The 18,527-nt window shown below is 37.7% G+C and overlaps 3 protein-coding genes across 3 annotated transcripts; 1 reads left to right on the top strand and 2 right to left on the bottom strand.

The window, feature by feature from the left end:
* Positions 1-74: 74 nt before the first annotated feature.
* LOC145910802 (uncharacterized) lies at positions 75-2,383 on the bottom strand. The gene is made up of 6 exons (XM_082998007.1): positions 2,252-2,383; positions 1,575-1,709; positions 1,297-1,464; positions 1,045-1,172; positions 555-705; positions 75-268 (listed from the first exon to the last, which is right to left on the bottom strand). The coding sequence occupies exons 1-6, from the start codon at positions 2,292-2,294 to the stop codon at positions 90-92; spliced, it is 804 nt and encodes a 267-aa protein (XP_082854133.1). The 5' UTR covers positions 2,295-2,383; the 3' UTR covers positions 75-89.
* Positions 2,384-3,473: 1,090 nt separating this feature from the next.
* LOC145910805 (coiled-coil-helix-coiled-coil-helix domain-containing protein 2-like) lies at positions 3,474-4,055 on the top strand. Its single transcript, XM_082998011.1, has one exon. It carries the CDS (start codon positions 3,516-3,518, stop codon positions 3,954-3,956), a length of 441 nt encoding a protein of 146 aa, XP_082854137.1. The 5' UTR covers positions 3,474-3,515; the 3' UTR covers positions 3,957-4,055.
* A 103-nt stretch (positions 4,056-4,158) lies between these two features.
* LOC145910799 (protein diaphanous homolog 2-like) lies at positions 4,159-18,009 on the bottom strand. Its single transcript, XM_082998003.1, has 22 exons — positions 17,830-18,009; positions 17,601-17,765; positions 17,092-17,199; positions 16,150-16,292; positions 15,807-15,951; positions 15,340-15,470; positions 14,553-14,835; positions 13,156-13,274; positions 12,886-13,002; positions 12,526-12,603; positions 11,595-11,700; positions 11,217-11,342; positions 10,509-11,151; positions 10,198-10,391; positions 9,879-10,015; positions 9,611-9,713; positions 9,287-9,428; positions 9,069-9,193; positions 8,655-8,819; positions 8,350-8,488; positions 7,852-7,953; positions 4,159-4,816 (listed from the first exon to the last, which is right to left on the bottom strand). Exons 1-22 carry the CDS (start codon positions 17,866-17,868, stop codon positions 4,539-4,541), a joined length of 3,588 nt encoding a protein of 1,195 aa, XP_082854129.1. The 5' UTR covers positions 17,869-18,009; the 3' UTR covers positions 4,159-4,538.
* Between the last annotated feature and the right edge of the window lie 518 nt (positions 18,010-18,527).

Below are 18,527 nucleotides of genomic sequence, written 5' to 3'. Positions count from 1 at the left end.
GATCACTAACACCACTAGAGGCAGCACACACACACATGATTTGCTGTTACTTTTATTTTTCCATGGCAGCGATTGTTACGTAACAAGTATTAAGACCTGTCACATGACCCCTGCAACTGGTAGTAGAGGTTTTCCCACTGGTTGTAGTCGTACACGTTGAGGCCATCATCAATGTGGACTGGATCGGATGAACTCCAATCCCCCCCCCATCTCATACCACCTGCCTTCACTTTATTAATGAAGCAGTTGGAATAGGAGTTAGAACCAGCTGCGGGACAAACGGGTTTAATTATTAGACGTTTCAATCCATAAACCAGTTTCTTCCAAAATACTACCAGGAATTGGTATTACGTCATAACATGTGATTAGGTAAAACTCTGTTAATCCGTATCCAATTTATCCGAATTAGGCGATTATCCGAGATTTCAAATCATTTGTTCCTCCAGCTTCGTACGAATTACGCGAACTTTCAGACAAACCGGATCCAGATTAACCGAGTTGTGCCAAAAACGCGGTGAAAGTACAACCACTATTTCCTGCACAAGAAGACTTACCATCCATACAATCACCGTTGCACCATCCGTTTGGTGTATCTAGGTTCATGTCGATCGCGTGCCCGACAAGATGGTTGGATGTGGTCGCTGGAGGCACTACAGTACCACCGAGATCCTGTCCTTCATATCTGTACGCGTGGGTTACGTAGACCTGGCATATGGTACAGTTATTGGCAGGGTGGTCACACTATGCGTAGTTATTAACAGGAAGGTCATATCGTGCTCGTTTCTAACGTTGCCCTGATTTTCTATAATTAATTGTTGGAAATTATAAATTATTTCTTTTTGTGCTTTTGCGTGATTAGTTTTTAAATGTCAAGGTTCTTTTCCATCAAATACAGATTGTCAGTTATAGCAGTTTTAATGAACCAGTGTGAAAAACAAATTATTGCTGAACGCCTCCATAAAACTTCATCTTCCTGACGTAACTAATAATAACATCCAAAATTAAGGCAACGAACTTATTTCGGTATCAGAGACCAACACTCACTGTGACGTCACATTGCCTCGCATACGTGTTCATGCTATCCATGTAAGATTCAAACCCAGGTTCAACTTCCACAGTCAGACCGTTGTACCCGATGATGTAAATTGTGGAATATTCCACCAAGGTACAACCTAAAAAGTTGACCAACAATTTTAAAAACTTCCAAGCGAAATACATGGAATAAAATTTTTGCAGCAAAGCAACCAAGGACGACAGGAAGAGAGTTTAAAGGAGCCAAGTTATTCGTAAACTTACCACCATTACTTCCGCCTCCAGATTTGCAGCATTGCCTGTCGGACGACCCACCACACGATCCAGAGGAGTATGATCCGGTGCAGTAGTTTGTGTTGTCCTGGCAAACACCCCCAGCACTGGTACAAGACGAATCACAACAAGACGCCCAGTTGTTCTCGTTCGAAACACCTGGAAATCATATGCAAGTTTAATTTGCATCAAGGCAGAAGACGTAAGACTTCTCGGTTTCAAATCACGATATTCAATAGTTCAGTTTTCTTTTGTGGATCGTGCCGTACATTGTGAATCACATTGGAGGCAACATCTTCTGTTTGTGTCTCCGTCGCAGAGTCCAGTCTCAACTCCCGCCGAACATTTGTAATATCTCCAATCTACGCACGTGCCTCCTTGCATGGTGCACGCCAAATCCGACGCTGCACAAAATATTTTGAATCATCGCAAATCACTTGAAGTACTGACAAGTTGCATCACACGCTATGCCAAGCAACTTAACTATTTAAAATGATCGTAGCGACAAAAGATCAAATTGCACAAATACTTCGACTCACAACAAATATGCAAATAAAATGGCGTGGGCATTGAAAAACCATTAAGGTTATCAAGTCAGGCGCCCATGTGTAGGTGATTTCCTCACGTTTATTCATTGATTCCTTTAAGTAATCACAACAATATATTCGGTGATTTCTTTGCAGACAAATAACAAATTTGAAACAAGAAAACCAAAGCTAATATTCTGTTATGCATCATGTGCAAACGTTTCGAGCGTTCAGTTGTCTGCCTGCCTCAGCGCTCTCTTGGTTGCAGCTCATACTCAAGTTGCACTGATGATGGACGCAGTCGTGTTCGAAACATTTGCACATAATGTATAGCAGCATATTAGCTTTAGCTTTATTGTCTAAATTAATAAACTAAGTTTTTGCATCTAAACAATAAAATCTTCGTACAACCATCTTACCCGATGCCGCAGATACAAAGAGTAAAGTCAAAACGAAAAACATGATTGCTGCAGGAAACTTATCACGAGATACTTTCCAAAGTTTATGAGAACCTCTTCAAATGTTCGTGAATATATGCGCGCCAATAACTTCGCATGAGATCTTGCGCACCTGCTTAACTTCGTCGAGCTGTTTCTATATTTGTCACCAGAGAATCGTAGCATCTGTTTATCCGTCTCGTTACCAGAACACAAGTTTGCTTGCGGGTTGAAACTGCTGAGCAAGGAAGTTGTTACGCCACGCAATTACATTAATGCACGCATCTTAATATATTCCTTCACATTAAACTGTATTCATGCTGTGATTTAAAATACTTTTTTCCTTTTTTTGCGTCACAACTCTGATGAAGTGCATTTACTTTGTGAGATTTGTCAAATTCATGTTTTTATTACGTCACCACAAGTCAGTCTGTAAATGACCGCAGGTCAGGTCGACGCCGTCGCATTTGCCGCCAGCGCAACAGAACGTATAATATTAAATAAGATAGTCACTTAATTTTACACGCAAACGCAGCAAAGCACGCACAAAAACAAAATACCAGCCCTAATGTGTCAGGGAAAAGTTAAAAATATGCTTCAGGACATTTACCGTCATTTTAATTGAAAGTTGTTAAAAGTCGCATTAAATATATTTTAGGTTAATTTATAACGAATTCTCTGCAAGTGTTAAAACAAACGGTTTCATTTGTATTAAATCGAATTTAAAACACATCTTCAAAGAAGAATCTGCAAAGGTTGCAACACATTTCATCATTTTGTTGACAAAATAAACCCTGGTGCGTCGGATTAAGATGTATCGCGAATATGAGACGACCTTTTTGAAAGACAAGGATTTGTGAGTTTATTTATTTCGAACGCATGTTTTAAGTAATATATTTTGTACAAATATAAAAATTGAATGGTGTTTGTTGATTCTAACCCTGCAGAATCTGGTTAGTGGGCAAAAGAGAGTTAGTGAGTCTAACAGTTACTTTTGTGCTTGGAGGTTTGTGTTAAAAATTAAAGCGAATTTCTCAGCAAACACACAAAGTTGAATCGAGTTTGAAGAGATTTGCAAGACTGGTGACGGAGTACTTTGTCTGTGGTTGTTTAATGGAATAATGTTTGTATGCCAGAAGTCTTTATGGTTTGAAATTAGTGGATAAATGATTGAGAAACCACCAATCGTATATTTTGCAGATTTTTCCACTTTAATTTTGTAAAATAAAAGTTGTTGCTACAAAAAATGCCGAGAGGTAGAAGAAGTTCGCCTTCGCCGATGCGTCGTCCTGCTCCAGAGAGAATGTCAAGAGCTTCATCCCCCCCACCCAGACAAGTGGCCCCTGCACCCCCAACCCAAATGGCGGCGCCCCGATCACAAGGGCCGGGTATAATGGGTCAAATGGCTGCCACAGCTGGTGGAGTCGCGATTGGGAGTGTTGTGGGCCATGGTGTGTCACAAGCCCTGTTTGGTGGAGGTGGCGGAAGCAGCCAAGAAACCACCCCTGATGTCACCTACCGTGAGCAACCACAACCACAACAACAGCAGCAGCAGCAACAACAACAAGTGTGTAGTTGGGAGTTGCAGCAGTTTTTGAACTGTGCTCAAAACCAAGGCGACATTTCACTTTGTGAAGGATTTAATGACGCCTTGAAACAGTGCAAGCGTAATTACGGAATGGCATAAAGTGAGCTGTATTTTTGCTGTAACAATATTTCTTGTTTCACTGACATGTGATATTTGACAACATTAGTTTGAAGTATAAATAAATGTTGTCCAAATGTACTGGGTCCAATTAACCTTGCAAGCAAAGCCTGATAACTTTCCACACAATTATTTTGTTCAGTATAAATGTTTAATATGTAATCACAATAAAAACAAGGCAGCAGAATTAATTGATCATTGATTTGAAGGACTATATTCAAATCACATTTTTTAGCAAGCCAGTGGACGACGCCATGATCTTCAAATCACATAAAACTGTGTAAGGTGAAAGATACAATGATGCAAGTGGAATGATTGTCAATGACAAGCGAGCGTGTATCACCAACTTTTTCGCACAATATTTCCACTGGAAGTTTACTGACCAGCACACATTTCACAGACACAAGGCTCACGTTTTTTGGTCAATGTACCATTACTACGTTAAGGCATCAGTAAATTTATAAAAGACACGGATAATGATGAGAATAAGGCGAGAAGAAGCATTTGGTGTTTCTGCGAATTAATGAGGTGAATAAAACTAAAACTGATAAAATCGAATGTGAATCAGTTGGCGAGTGCATTTAACTGTGCCATCAATGATTCTGTGCTCATGTCAGGGTTTTTATTCCGTCGGTTGCCTCTGGACTTTGCCTGGTTGGCTTCCTCCATAGAAGCATAAACTTGTCTGTTTGAGTTATTTGAATTTGCTGATTTTAAGTTTGGTGATGCAGCAAAATCATCAGCTGTTACTTCATCAAGTGAGATGGCAGCACTACTCAAAGACATGGGACTCGTGAGCTGTTTTCGGGATCTGGAACGCTCCAACGCCCTATTCGTTCCACCTTGAATGGCACAAAAATATAGTTTTAAAAAATGTTTCAAGTTATTTCCACAAAGTGAACACAACTTACCGCATAAAGTTTGACACAAACAAACACATGATGTTACTTCTAGTGACAATGCAATGTGAAAAGTTAATGCAATGTTTATTATTGATTAAGTGGGCAAGCATGACAAACATGACACCACAAACACCAGTGGCACATGACACAAATTTACTCGCATGTCCATGACATTTCAAAAGTAGGTTTATAATGCAGTAAGTATTGAATTAACAGCGCTTACATAAAACTAAGCTCATTCAAAGCTAAATCAACAGAGCAGCATTTAACGAAGTTGTTAAAACTATTCTAGTGTTGAGTAAAACTACTTCGGTAAAACCAGCTTTTTAATATTAGTGTAAAAAGCATTTGACCACAAACTGGCAGTGCTGACCAACTATTGGAGAAAATATCTGTTCCTAGTTTTTTACATTTGGTTAATTGGTGGATAATTAATACATGTAAGGTTAGAAACAAAATGTGAGTATTTTTAATGCACTACAATTGGCTTTTTCAGTGATTTTCTGTATGATTTAAAGAGGCCTGCAGTAACATTGGTCCTGGAGGCTCTTGGCAAAACAGCTCAGGAATATAACAGAGAACATAGCGATGTAAGGGATAAGGACAGAAATAGCGATGTAACAAATAACAAAGAATCATCAAAGCCAAGACATTGCAGGGAAAAATCAAAATGCAAAAAAAACAGAAACAATCCACAAAAGCTCAATGAAAACCGGGCAGATCTGAAGCTTTTATTGGTCGGATTTTAATTACATCTTTGCCCTCAGTTTCTTGTGGGCTTCCGAGTTTGAATTCAGCTGCAGGCTTTCGTCTCCGTGGTTCAGATTCCTTCATCAAAACGGACTCCAGATCATCGTCTGGATAATTTGGCCGAGTCAGGGATTGATTTTTGTTCGATCCTCTTGATCTTGATCGAGTTCTTGTTATATTTCCAGCTCCTAGTAAACCAGCAGTTTACTGCCTCCATAACTTGTCACGATTTACAACGGACGGTAAATAAACAATTGCCTTTATGTCAATTATTAAACTTTGTAAACAGCACGGAGCACTTGCAACAGAGAATTCACTTAATTTCGTTTCTAACTTTACAAATAACCGAAAAAGTGCCACATTATTATCAGGTCAGGCCATACAACCCCAGCAGTCTCCTCATGCCTCTCATGCCAGAGTAGCAAACCCACAAATATATTCTGTGAACTACAGACAGATGGTCACCGTGTCAACCAATGAGGTCCTAAGCTGCATTGATGAGACCTAATAGGTGGAAACAGTGGCCATCTGTATGCAGATCACAAAATTTATATTATTGGCTCCATGCTCTTCCACAAATATATTCTCAAACCACCTGAACTTAGTTTTGGTCGATCGGGAAGTTTACAAGATGCCAGGTCACCTGATACACAAACTTGCACAAAAACTAAAAACAAAATGAACAAGAAGCAAACACCAAAGTTAATCATCGCCAACCTACATACATATTCGTTTAAAGGAAAAGGTTGGCGATTGCAAACATGCCAGCTTTCAAAGCCACAGTGGTCAGTTATTAGAAAACTTCCATTGATTTTTTTAATGCGACATGATGCGACAGGCAGGTGACAATGCAATGTCCAGACAATGACATGCGACAACATGCCACTGCCGGCCGGGTGACATGTGCCATGGTGCAGTTTATCTCTCACCTTCATTATTTGCAGCAGCCTGTTTTTTTTTTTACTTGCGGTACGTGAAATCTAAAGTAGGCTTTGCAGGTTAAACACCTCCCCTCAGCCACATGACAGGAAAGGTTTCAATGGATGTTTACAAAATCAACTTTTTTCACAAAATTTTGATCACATTCTTACATCACACTGAACTTTTCATGTCTGTCAGTGAAAAGTTACAAAATAAAAGTTGAAGGCATGCAGAATAAAATAAAGCAGACAAAAATAAAGAAGATCAAGAAATGTCAAATAAAAAACAAAAATCTTTCAATAAACTTTAAAAAACAACGACAGAATAGTTTGAAACACAAAAATAAACGTTAAAAAGTAAAACAGATGATATGATTGCCAAGAGCCGACAGGGTTTGTCAAAACCACACCCTGCTAAATAAAAGCATCTCTCAGCTTATTGCAGAAAACAAAACTATTTGAAATTATTGGTTAGCAAGGTTTGAGTTTTTGTTTAGTTTCAAACTTACATCCATTCACTTGCTGCAGTGATAAAAGCATTAGAGTCACAACTTGTATTATTCCGGTCAAACATAACCCAAGTTCGAAATATTCGAGCACAATGCCGATGTCACTGCAGCAAAACTTTGTTAGAAATCTCAAACCTTTTGTCAGTGATTTTCACATCCTTATCCCCAGGGGTCAAGGGTCAGGGGTTAATCAGAGTTAGCAAGGTCAAATTTACCTAAGGTCATGACTTTACCAGGTTTGGAACGAGTGCCATACTTGCTAGCACCGGCCTCAGCGGCATGTGCCTGTGCAATTGCCCGCATCATTTGTGACGCGTTGGAGCGGTCAATAGAGCGTGACGCGCCCAGTGAGGCACGTGACAGCGAGTCCTGTTGATGTGCTCTCATTTGCGCCACCGTCTGGCCAGGGGACAGGGTTCGTCTCCCATTGTCTAACACCACCACAGATACATGCTAGTTAACAATCCCCCATTTCTTGTTGTTAGAAAAGCTACATTATGTCGTTATTTTTCGAGCGTTTACCCGTGATGAGGTGGTGTCTATAGAAATTCTACCAACCAGTCTGATGATCGACAAACAAACAAAAAACTTGCAAACATGAAAAATCTATAGGTTTTTCTATTCAAGTTTGTTAGTCAAACTAAACCTTATTTCTAATAAATCAAAGTAAGATTATATCACAGATAACAACCTAACATGCCACAAAATCATAAAGTCCACACAAAGTTAAATCGCACATGATTTAGCTTAAACACAACAAACACTGTTCTGAGACAACAAGTCATGTCACACGTACCTTTGTCACCACGTGGAGTTCGTCTTCTGCCTTCTTTCTTAAAAGCTTTACCAGAAGACAAAGCTTCAAGCAAACTATCCATCACACCTTCTTGGTCGCCCTCTGTGAATAATAACATTCCTATGATGTTTCTTCACATAGAGTTCAGGGACCCCAATATAGTTAACTACATGTTAATATTTGCACAAGACTTTTATGCCAATTCCTACCGTTAATATTATTTTTCATCCCTGATAAAAGTCGTTTTTCAAACAAATAAAAGTGTTAACATTATTTAGGTTGAATGGCCAGAAAAATCTCAGACTCCATGGACCCCAGTCAAAAAGTCCCGAGTCAAAACTAATGTTTCATGTTTCTATACACACACTATGTAAGTGCAATGTATAGAGTTACAACCACTAACAATGAAATTAATATCATTTTAAAATTCTGAAAGTTTTGGTTTAAATATGAAAGTAATTTAAGAGAAGCCTTAGAACCTTCCCACCAGCAACAAACCTGCATCTAGACTGAGTCCCGCATTTTGTTTCTTCTTCTTTCTTTCTTCTTTTTCACGTTCCGCTTTTTCTTTTGCAAGTTTCGCTTTCCTCTGCTTCTCCTCCATCTCCTTCCGACGTTGATTCTCCTTCACAGCTTCCTGCATTCAACCAAAAGATTATCTACGATGACCAGGTTAGTTAACATGTCTTCGAGGTTAGCATCACAGTTGATTAAAACGAAGAAACACATTTATTTGAAAATAATTCAAACTTTTTGGAACAACAATTTTATCCTAGTGTGTTTCCAACCACAAGGAATCTCACCAGATAATCTGTTCTGAACGTGTTCATTTCCCCAAAATATGCTTCCATGGATTTCTTCTTTTTGTCAAAACAGAAAAGTTGTGAGATGTCGTTGAAGCAGTTCACCATGTTCTCGTACATCTCCTCTATCATACTGAACTCATCCTGAGCTTTCGCAAGAAAGCCGTGCACAAAATATGTTAAGGAATCAACTTTCATAATTAATGAAGTTAAGTTGATCATAGCATTGTAGGGATGAAAGGGACAAGTTTAATGTAAATTTCAGGCAATATCGGAGATATCTTATTGTGGAAACAGAAAATATTGAATTGAAAGCACGGCCATGTGTTTAAACAGTCTTCGGAATAGAATCAAAAGCACAAAGATTAAAAATAAAAAATTCTACTTCATAAATTTTGAAGTCACAAAGGATATCGACAAAACTTTGGAGAATTTGTCTTTTGAATCTTTGGTTTTGCCAAAAGTTTCGATATCTTTTTCCATCGCCTTCAGTGCTCCTTTCATAGAAGCAATATTTTTCTGCAGCATCTCGTCAGAAACTGGATGAACACAAAAGTTTTAGTTGCAGTAAAACAACCAAAATCTTAATGCAAACAAACAAGGATGACAAGAATAGAAATATTTTTGCCCACCTCTTGTGGCTTTTGCCATGTGTTTAAAATCATCAATAAAGCCGTAAACTTCATTATATCTCTTGTCCTTTTGTTCCTCGATCATCGAAACAAGGAAATTCATCATCGTGAAAGTGTTTTCTGTGTTCTTTGTGTCTTTTAACTAAAATTCAAGAGTTTTGGTAAAATTTAATGAAATGACAAAAAATTCAATTTGCAAATCTACTGGACACATTTATTTTCTGTTGTTGCATGAAATAAGCTTGTCTCCTTGTTAAAAGAAACTTTTACCAACTGTTTTACTTTTAGGCTGTGATGTTTGTGTGAATTGTTAAGCTAACTAACCCTGGTCAAATAACTGACGTCAAAACCAAGAGTTTGAGCATTTCGCGATCCAGAGTTCATGTAGTTTCCGACCATGAGAACAAGTTCAAGGAATTTCTTAAACCTGAAAACATTTCCATCATTTGTGGAAATGAAATGAACGTGGAATAATAAGACCTTAACTGAATGGATCAACAATGTTTTGTCAGTATTTAGTATGTATAGAAATGGTGAGAGTTTAAACATTAAATGGTGCCAACTTTTTTTATCAAAACCAACAGGAGCTCACCTTTCACTCTTAATGATATCCTGACACGCGGCAGTGGCCGATACAATGCTAGGTTTGATGTCACCAACAAGTTCATCAAATTGTCGCATGAACTTAATGTGTTTCAACCTTGGTGGAAGGCGGTTTATGTCGCTCAACTGCAAAACAACAAGTAAGAAAAAATTACGAAACAACAATCATGACAACTTGTCATAAATGCTGGTATCCTGTCATTTGGTGTGGATTCGAGGCACAAACATTGCATGGTTAGTGTTTTCTTACCAACAAAATATCTTCATTAACAAACAATACTAAACTCCAACTGATCTCAGCCTTTTACCGTGCACAGAAACTGTTCAGATGGGTGGAGCTCATCATATTGATTTTTAAATTCCTTCACAGCGTCAAAAACTTCACTATCTGGAAGTTGTTTCATCAAGTTTGTCAACAATGACTCTGTCAGCCCATCTTCCACACCCAAGATCATGTCCTTCAACTCCGTGTACGACATTTTAAGAGTTCCCAGGAAGATAGCTGGAAAACATCAACCAATGAACAAAGTTTAGTTGAAATTGGATCCATCTTATCCACAATTTCATGACAAGCAAAAAGGAAAAGATTTACTCAAGAAGATTTTACGTCAACACTTACATAAGTTTTGTGCTGACTTCCCGTCCAAAACTTTCAGTTCTTTGGTTTTTTTCTGTGGCTTTTCGGCTTCCACTGCTTTCTTTACAATCTTCTTCTGTCCAAAGGTTGCCATCAACCTCGTGAAGAGGTCGGAACTTTCAAACTTGTCATCTTGGGCTTTCACCCAGAAACTATCTTCTTTGATGGCTTGAGGTTTGAGCTGCTGCCAGTTGAGCCTCTTCATCGTGGTGTCTGGTTTATACTTCTTCTTCATTGTCATCCCGTGTGGCAACCCAGGTGCCTTCGGTGCCGATGGAGGAGGTGGTCCACCACCGGGGGGTTTCGGTATTCCCCCTGGAGGTGGGGGAACTCCCCCTGGAGGAGGTGGTATTCCCCCTGGAGGTGGGGGTATGGACCCAGGGGGAGGGGGTATGGACCCAGGAGGAGGGGGGATTGACCCTGGAGGCGGGGGTATAACCCCTGGAGGTGGGGGTATGGACCCAGGGGGAGGGGGTATTGACCCTGGAGGCGGAGGTATTCCCCCTGGGGGTGGGGGTATTTTCCCCCCTGGAGGTGGGGGTATGGACCCAGGGGGTGGGGGTATAGATCCGGGGGGTGGAGGAATGGACCCTGCGACAGCTTGTACCACAACTCCAGACTTTATCTGTAAACAATTGAATAAAGTAAAGACAGGAAATTATACAAAATATGAATGAAATTTTCACAAACTTTTTCTTTGAGGTCGTTGATCTCAGACTCTTGTTCTTTTAATTTCTTCTCAAGTTCAGTTAATTCATTTACTTTCTTGTTAAGTTTTAGTTCAGCTTCCTGTCTGGAAATCAGCTCCTGTTCCAGCTGAAATTAGGGATTTCATTTGTTATAAACCACACATAAATCAAGCAGTATCAAATATTGTAACTTTTCTTGGTACAACCTGCAAAGTGGCGACAGCCTGGAAAAATCTGTTGGCTTTAATATTTGCCTGAGGATCTTGGAGCAGACAGTTACAGATTTAACCATAGCGGGGAGGCAATGGATAATTTATTTGAATGGAAATGAAACTGACAGAAATATGGTAAAGGAAATTCCTTGAGGAATGTTTGCTACCTGCTTCTGACTCTCGTTAGCCCGGTATTCACTGTCTTCAACTTTAGCTTTGTCAACCATCTGATCAATGAGGGGGTCAACATCGACCGCGAACCTCCTTCTGTAACTAAATTAACATTTCAATGAAATTAGTATAAATTTGGATGGAAGAAATTTTTCAATTTGCATCAAAAAAAATGTCAATGCCATTATTTAAAAAAATATCCATTATTGGTGAAAAAAGTGTGAAGCCATCAGATAACGTTGGTATTTGTAGGAAAGGATTAGCTTGATGTGTTGGGTTGTTTAAAGGTTAAAACATATCAAGACTATGTTGCACACAGTAGCGGACGAGGAAAAATATGAGGCGGGTGTTCGGTTTCGTTCCTAATTAATGAAGACGTTTGATGCAGTTTTATTGTGCAATTTCAGCTTTTTGAAAACAGGTAGCATATTACAGTTGGTAAGCGAAATTTTGTCCAACCTCCACGAAACACACGACGTTTTAGTTGCTTTTGTACACATTGCCCAAGTTTAACGAAAAATGCAAAAACAAACCCTATATTAAGAAACAAAGCGGTAGAGAAATATTTGGAAATATATTAAAAATACAAAATACTTTTAACTACATATATTTTGGTGCAATCTTGTCAAACAATTATAACTCTTACAGAGTGTGGCTTCTGTATAGAAATTCTAGAAGAAATGAATAAACTTACAAGGTAGCGCGTTTTCGAAAACAGTAAATTAACCGCACTTTCACACCCCTTAAAACAATATGCCAAAATGCTGAGGGGGGTGACACCAAATCACCCCCCTAAATCGGCCACTGGTTGCACATTTGAATAAACATAGCAATGCGCAGCCCACCTACATAACCTATATGATAATGTGTGGGCAAATCTTCACATAATTTCTTGGTTCACACACTGGTGGGTGTTTTACGGCTTACCTAAAATCAGGATCCATTCCACTTCTGTGTAGAATAATCTGAGAGACCATTTCCTCGATGAGTTTGTAGTACTGAGGTCTGTTTACAATATATCCCTGGTGAGTTACACCGACCACACAAAAGGGCATGATCTTTGCCAATACAATATGCACTGGATATGAAAGTGCCAAATAGAATTAGGGGGACTTTTAAGCCAGAGAAAATACTGTATCTGATTGTTATATGTTTAACTGCATACAGAAAAAAAAAACACTTTGCACCAAAAAGTGGATTCTAAGGTGGATCAAAAACACAAGTGAAATTTCACTGCCAAATACTCAGTAAAATACCAAAATTATTTCTCAATACATGTTGTTTTACCTTGCCCACTCATCATCCCTTATACTGAGGAAATGTTGAAGAATTGAGAGGAAGAAGGGTTCACTTGGAGATCCCTCGAGTGAATTTTGGAGAAACTCAAATATTTCACCAGGCTCCGTACGATCACAATTAGTTAAGAATAAATTGTTGGTGAAAAATAAACTTGGATGTATTTACGCTAACTTGGCATGCACACTCTGCCTATATCACTTCCTTAATCTTTGATAAAAATGGCAACAATGCAACTTATTTTGGAAAGAAAAAGGATATTCAAGTTCTTGTTTTACATCATAGTAACGACCGACCAACTCATCAAAGTCGCCGTCTCGATGTTCTTCAAAAACTCTAAGTTGAATTTGAAGTTCTTCATTTTGACTTTGCTTCAGATTCTAAAAAACATAAAAGTATTGATCCAACTTATCATCAAATCATAGAATGCTTTTCACATTTGCTAAATATCAATTTTCTGCAAAGATGATTGTTGCAATAAACAATACAAGTTCTCTAAAGCAAGTTGAGAACATGGTGTTATTAAATGTTAATATCACTGATGCTTTTTAACAAGTTATGGCAACTTGGCTTGAAACTCTCATATCAAGCAAACAGTTAAAGATCACTAATGATGTCAATCGTAGCCGTGATACAACACGTTTCATAACCAGAGTTCCTGTTATGTTGTCATATATCCATGATGTATAATTAAGGGGATGCACCTTGCATTAACATTTCCATCTCCTTATCAGTTTGAATAAGGTTGGTTCGTACATTGGTGAATTATTAACACCATTTAACATTAACTTATGTTCAATTGGTGAATTATTAATACCATTTAACATTAACTTATGTTCAATTGGTGAATTATTAACACCATTTAACATTAACTTATGTTCAATTGGTGAATTATTAACACCATTTAACATTAACTTATGTTCAATTGGTGAATTATTAATACCATTTAACATTAACTTATGTTCAATTGGTGAATTATTAACACCATTTAACATTAACTTATGTTCAATTGGTGAATTATTAATACCATTTAACATTAACTTATGTTCAATTGGTGAATTATTAACACCATTTAACATTAACTTATGTTCAAGAAAAATGAAACTCAGTGTTTGACATTTAAATAAGTTGCATAAACAATAAAACTAAACAGTGACTGCAAACCTCCGAATACTTGGTTTCTAATTGCTCATCTGTTTGTTTTTCACACAAGTCATAACAGGTCATTTGCACAGGATTATTAACTTTACAACCACATAATCAAACTACAGGCAATTACATGGGGGGATGATTCTAATTACCGTGCCATCAACATGCAAGTGCTCAGTGAATATTTTCCTCTGCAGTTAATCAATGGAAATTACACATTTAGAAACTAACCATTATTAAACCTATTTTCATACCATAGAATTTTTTTATTGTGTCAACTTGGTGATTATAATTTTGTGTGTTCCGGAATACAGCGGAAGCACATTTGTTACAAATTCAACCTTTGACCATAGGAATCATATTTTATTCATATGTTGCTCATGGACAAAATTAATTAGAAGAAATCTATAAACCAACTGACATTTAGTGTGGAAGGTTTCCTTCATTTCCCCATGTTCAATTTCCCCCCAATATTAACATTAGTGGCAAATTCTGTGAGTGGAACCAACCTCAAGAATGTGGAGAAGTCCAGCTCTCATAATCTCATTTCTAAGATGCATTCTGAAGTCGAGTTCATCTGGGGTGCACACAAGTACATTGACCAGCTGGAGGCACGCAACGCGGAGTTGTGGCCATTTTTCCCCACTCCTCAGTCCTTTTATGATGGAATCAAATCTTGTCGGTCCGACGGGCAGAACGGATTGATCTTTGTGTTCTTCCTTGGTAATATTTTGTTGCTGAAGAAGGTTGTTTTCATGGCAGACAGTGAGGGCTTCGAGGACTTTGTCATGACTACAAACACAGTTTAGTTGTTAAAGGCTTGTGTGTATATGATTGGTCACAACACACAGCTGTTGTATCTAAGCAGAGTTCTCTCAAAAGTTTGGATGAAATACCATAGTTGGCACAGGGCAAAAATACTACTGGAAATCACTTATGGTTTTTTTTTGTTATCTGAGAAGGCCTGGGCATTACATGAGGTTTAAATAAAACTCTGATGCAACAACAAGAGTTTATAAATTTTGAACATAAACACCACTAACGAATATAAACAATGGAATCCAGAATCTTGTCAATTAAGTAGGATTAAACTGACATTATCTTTCAAACTGATTACATTCATTTGTTATGAGATAAACCATTTTCACATAAGGGATTAAATGGAACATCACAAACAAGTTTAAGTTACTAATTCCTATTTGAAACAAGAACTTAAATAATTGTTTGGTTTGGGCAGGATTGCTTACTAAGCATTACCAGCACCTACATACATACATCAGATGTATTAACACCTACCCATCTTCAAGCAGGCAGACTGCAGCCACCAACTTGACTGTATCAGTCATCATAATTTTGTTGGTGGGATCAATCGCTCTACACAGGGATACAATCCCATATTCCTTGTCGAACATATCCCTGATCCCATACTAAACATGAAATATTACTTTGACATTTTACATTTACAATATAAACGTAGAAGTACGTGGAGCCAATAATATATGATTTCAATGAGCTGCAAATAGCTCGAAACAGTGGCCATCTGTATGCAGCTCACTGAAATTATAAATGTGGAAGTTCAAGAGTAGTAGTCAGGGTAATTTGACACCTTTTCACTCTGGTGACTTTGAACAAAACAAGAAACAAAACAAAAGCCATGTTTTGTAGAAATTAGTCAAAAATTCTTCCTTGTTCTAAGAATAAACCGACTGACCCATAGTGCTTACAACATTGACAATGTTTTATCTAGTTAAACCTTGTTCTACCTTGTTGTTCATGAAAGCCTTAAGACATCGAATAATCTCATGTTTGATTTTGTTGTCGGTTTCTGAGTTTCGGTTGTTGTCGTATCGGTCGTTGAGGATTTTCAATAAAATATCCAAACCATCACGACCAAAGTTTTGAACCCAACTGTGGAAAAAAATAAATTTAGAAAATTAATCAATAATTTTTTATTATTGTTAGTGCAAGTTAATAAGGCCCTTCAATTCCCTTATAGTATCATATAGTAATATAATGTTGAGATAGTTGGCGTGTTGTAATACAATGCAAGGAGTCCTTAAAAGATTTTATTGAATAAATAAATTTGTACATTTACTACATCCATACCTGAGTGGGTTGCTGTTTAACGACACTCTCAGAGATTCCAGGGTTTGTAATAGTTCATGACTGATGTGGTAATCATGTCCACTCTGCCTTATTAAACTTTGCATATTGTGGATGAACTGTTGAGGTGTCATGACTTGCTCACCCTGCAAACAACATATTCTATTGTGAGTTTGGTCAAATTGATTGTGGATAAAAGGGGACATGTACCCTTCAAAATGTACCAGTTTTAAGTTCGAACTCTCCCCGCTTTCTTTCGGGAAAGGGATTTTTTAATTAAGCCAGAAAATTTATCTAACAAATTACATGGTTTGTAGAAGGGGATTAATTTCATGACAACATTATGGTGGTGCAAGAAATCAAATATAAGTCACAGAGGATGTGGTGTTACCACTCATACGGTCTCATGACCAACCAAGGAAGGCATTTCTTAAAGACAAAACAATAACTCCATTGCGACTCTCCATTGTTGCATTGGCAAATTGATGCAACATAAAATTTCCCCTCAGGGGATGGTGAAGTGCAATGACAAGAAATGTTGCAATAACTTACATGGCCTGCTTTGACCTTAAGATTACATCTCACTGATGTAAAGTGCCATATTAGTACAGTGTAGTACACAGTACTAACGTCATAACTCATGTAACTTGATACAACAAAAGCACTTACGCTAAATAGGGTTTCTCACTTATTGTTGGGCAATAATAACACAGTAATTATATATTGGTGTCAGACTTGGCAACTATGATTCATCAAAAGGAGAAAGGTTTGGCCTCATACTGGTAATCACTTAAATGTCAAGTGGAAAGGTTGGCTTTGATGCAAAAACTACTTAAAATAATCTTTGTGGACAAACCTAGTACACCATTTGCAAACATTGCTGGAATGCTTTTGTGTTGTGCTACAACGTAGACAATACGTCACAAAATAAACGATACATTTTACCTTAACAATGGATGTTTTGTTAAGCCACTGTACGACCATGTTTTTCTTTATAATTAAATCCTTGCTCCTTAAAGGTTCCTTTCTGTCCTCTGCAAGGTTCATGTCGTCCTTTAAAATAAGATTGGTTAAAGTTTGTGAAGTTTACACCACAGATTACAAGGAAATCAGAAAGGTAAGTATTTAAACAGGTATTTCATGGACTTTTCCACCCATATATAAAACATAATCTTTTATAAATTAAAGTTTTCACAGTTTTATTAAAACGTAACAATCACAGTTTGCTTAAGAAGTTTGTCCAGAACGATAAATTGTATCTAATGTCAACACTAGGATAGTACCACAAGTGCTGTGTACCTTAGCCCACTAATATTTAATAAAGGGCACCTGGAGTTATCATATCATCATCAACTTGATACCAACTTATTGAGGACATGCTTAGTGTTACTTTAGAAGGGCGACCACACAGCATAGAATGAACATACTTTCAGTCAGTGCTTATTGGTACTTACCAACATCTTTTCAAACAATGTGAGCACCTCATGTTCAGACAACCTCTCAGCCATCGCACTGGGGAAGACATTCTCAGACTGTGCTTCTTCCGTCGATGGAAATCCACTTTTTAGTCCGCCTTTTGGCTTTTTGCCTTTGTTATTCACCGAAGTAAATCGATCAAGCTGAATATAATTTAAAATCAACAAATATTTACAAGAAGTTTAACAGAGTAGGGGGGATACTCACAAACTTGGATTTTGCCCTTTGTCTCGACACATCACCCATGTTTTTGTTTAGGTCCCACTTTTTGCAGACAATTTTTCCATAAGTTTTTGCAAAAAAAGTAAATTCACATTTGATATCTTTCAAAAATTGTATCAAATGTAATTTTCATGCTAGACCGGTGTATTCTCAAGTTACTAATTCCAGCCTGCAATAACAGATTGAAAAAAAAATCATATTGCAGTCCAACATGAAGACATTTTAAATGCCACAACTCCAAAGTTACATTGTCTGAAGACTTATTATTATTCAAGTTTTAACTTCAAGCCTGGATTGTTTTGAGTGAAAATCTGTTGTTATTGAGAAACCATCTTGCAACACTTCTACTTTACACAATATTGCTTGTTTTCACATCATCACTCTTAAAAACTCTGGTGTAAGACAAGTAACATTCATTGGACTGTGTTATTCCTCAAGTAATATATCACATAGAACAACATACTTTACCAAACTGACACCAGCCTAACAAAGCAGAATGTAAAATTAAAATATATTGCGTTATGGCATTAAATGATGCCTTGCATACTCGGCAACCAAATAGCACTCCCTATAAACGGATAAAAGAACACACATTTGATAAAAACAACTTTTCGTTCAGTTCTGAATTGGGGCAGATCCCAAATCAAGTTCGGCACGTCATGCTTGACCGGTTCTGCGCAGGT

This window comes from Ascidia mentula, chromosome 8 (genome assembly GCF_947561715.1).
Source record: "Ascidia mentula chromosome 8, kaAscMent1.1, whole genome shotgun sequence".
In the NCBI taxonomy this organism is placed as follows: domain Eukaryota; kingdom Metazoa; phylum Chordata; class Ascidiacea; order Phlebobranchia; family Ascidiidae; genus Ascidia; species Ascidia mentula.
The sequence above is the reverse complement of the archived record's forward strand: the minus strand, read 5'-3'. Positions and strand labels throughout refer to the sequence as shown.

Coding starts and splice junctions, on each gene's coding strand:
- LOC145910799 (XM_082998003.1), bottom strand. CDS start 17,868: ATGGGTGATGTGTCGAGACAAAGGGCAAAATCCAAGTTT. Junction 8,489..8,654: donor CGTTCAGAACAGATTATCTG/GTGAGATTCCTT, acceptor GGTTGAATGCAG/GAAGCTGTGAAGGAGAATCA. Junction 4,817..7,851: donor AACTCCACGTGGTGACAAAG/GTACGTGTGACA, acceptor GTGCCATTCAAG/GTGGAACGAATAGGGCGTTG.
- LOC145910805 (XM_082998011.1), top strand. CDS start 3,516: ATGCCGAGAGGTAGAAGAAGTTCGCCTTCGCCGATGCGTCGTCCTGCT.
- LOC145910802 (XM_082998007.1), bottom strand. CDS start 2,294: ATGTTTTTCGTTTTGACTTTACTCTTTGTATCTGCGGCATCGG. Junction 1,173..1,296: donor TGGAGGCGGAAGTAATGGTG/GTAAGTTTACGA, acceptor TCAACTTTTTAG/GTTGTACCTTGGTGGAATAT. Junction 706..1,044: donor CGAGGCAATGTGACGTCACA/GTGAGTGTTGGT, acceptor ACCATATGCCAG/GTCTACGTAACCCACGCGTA.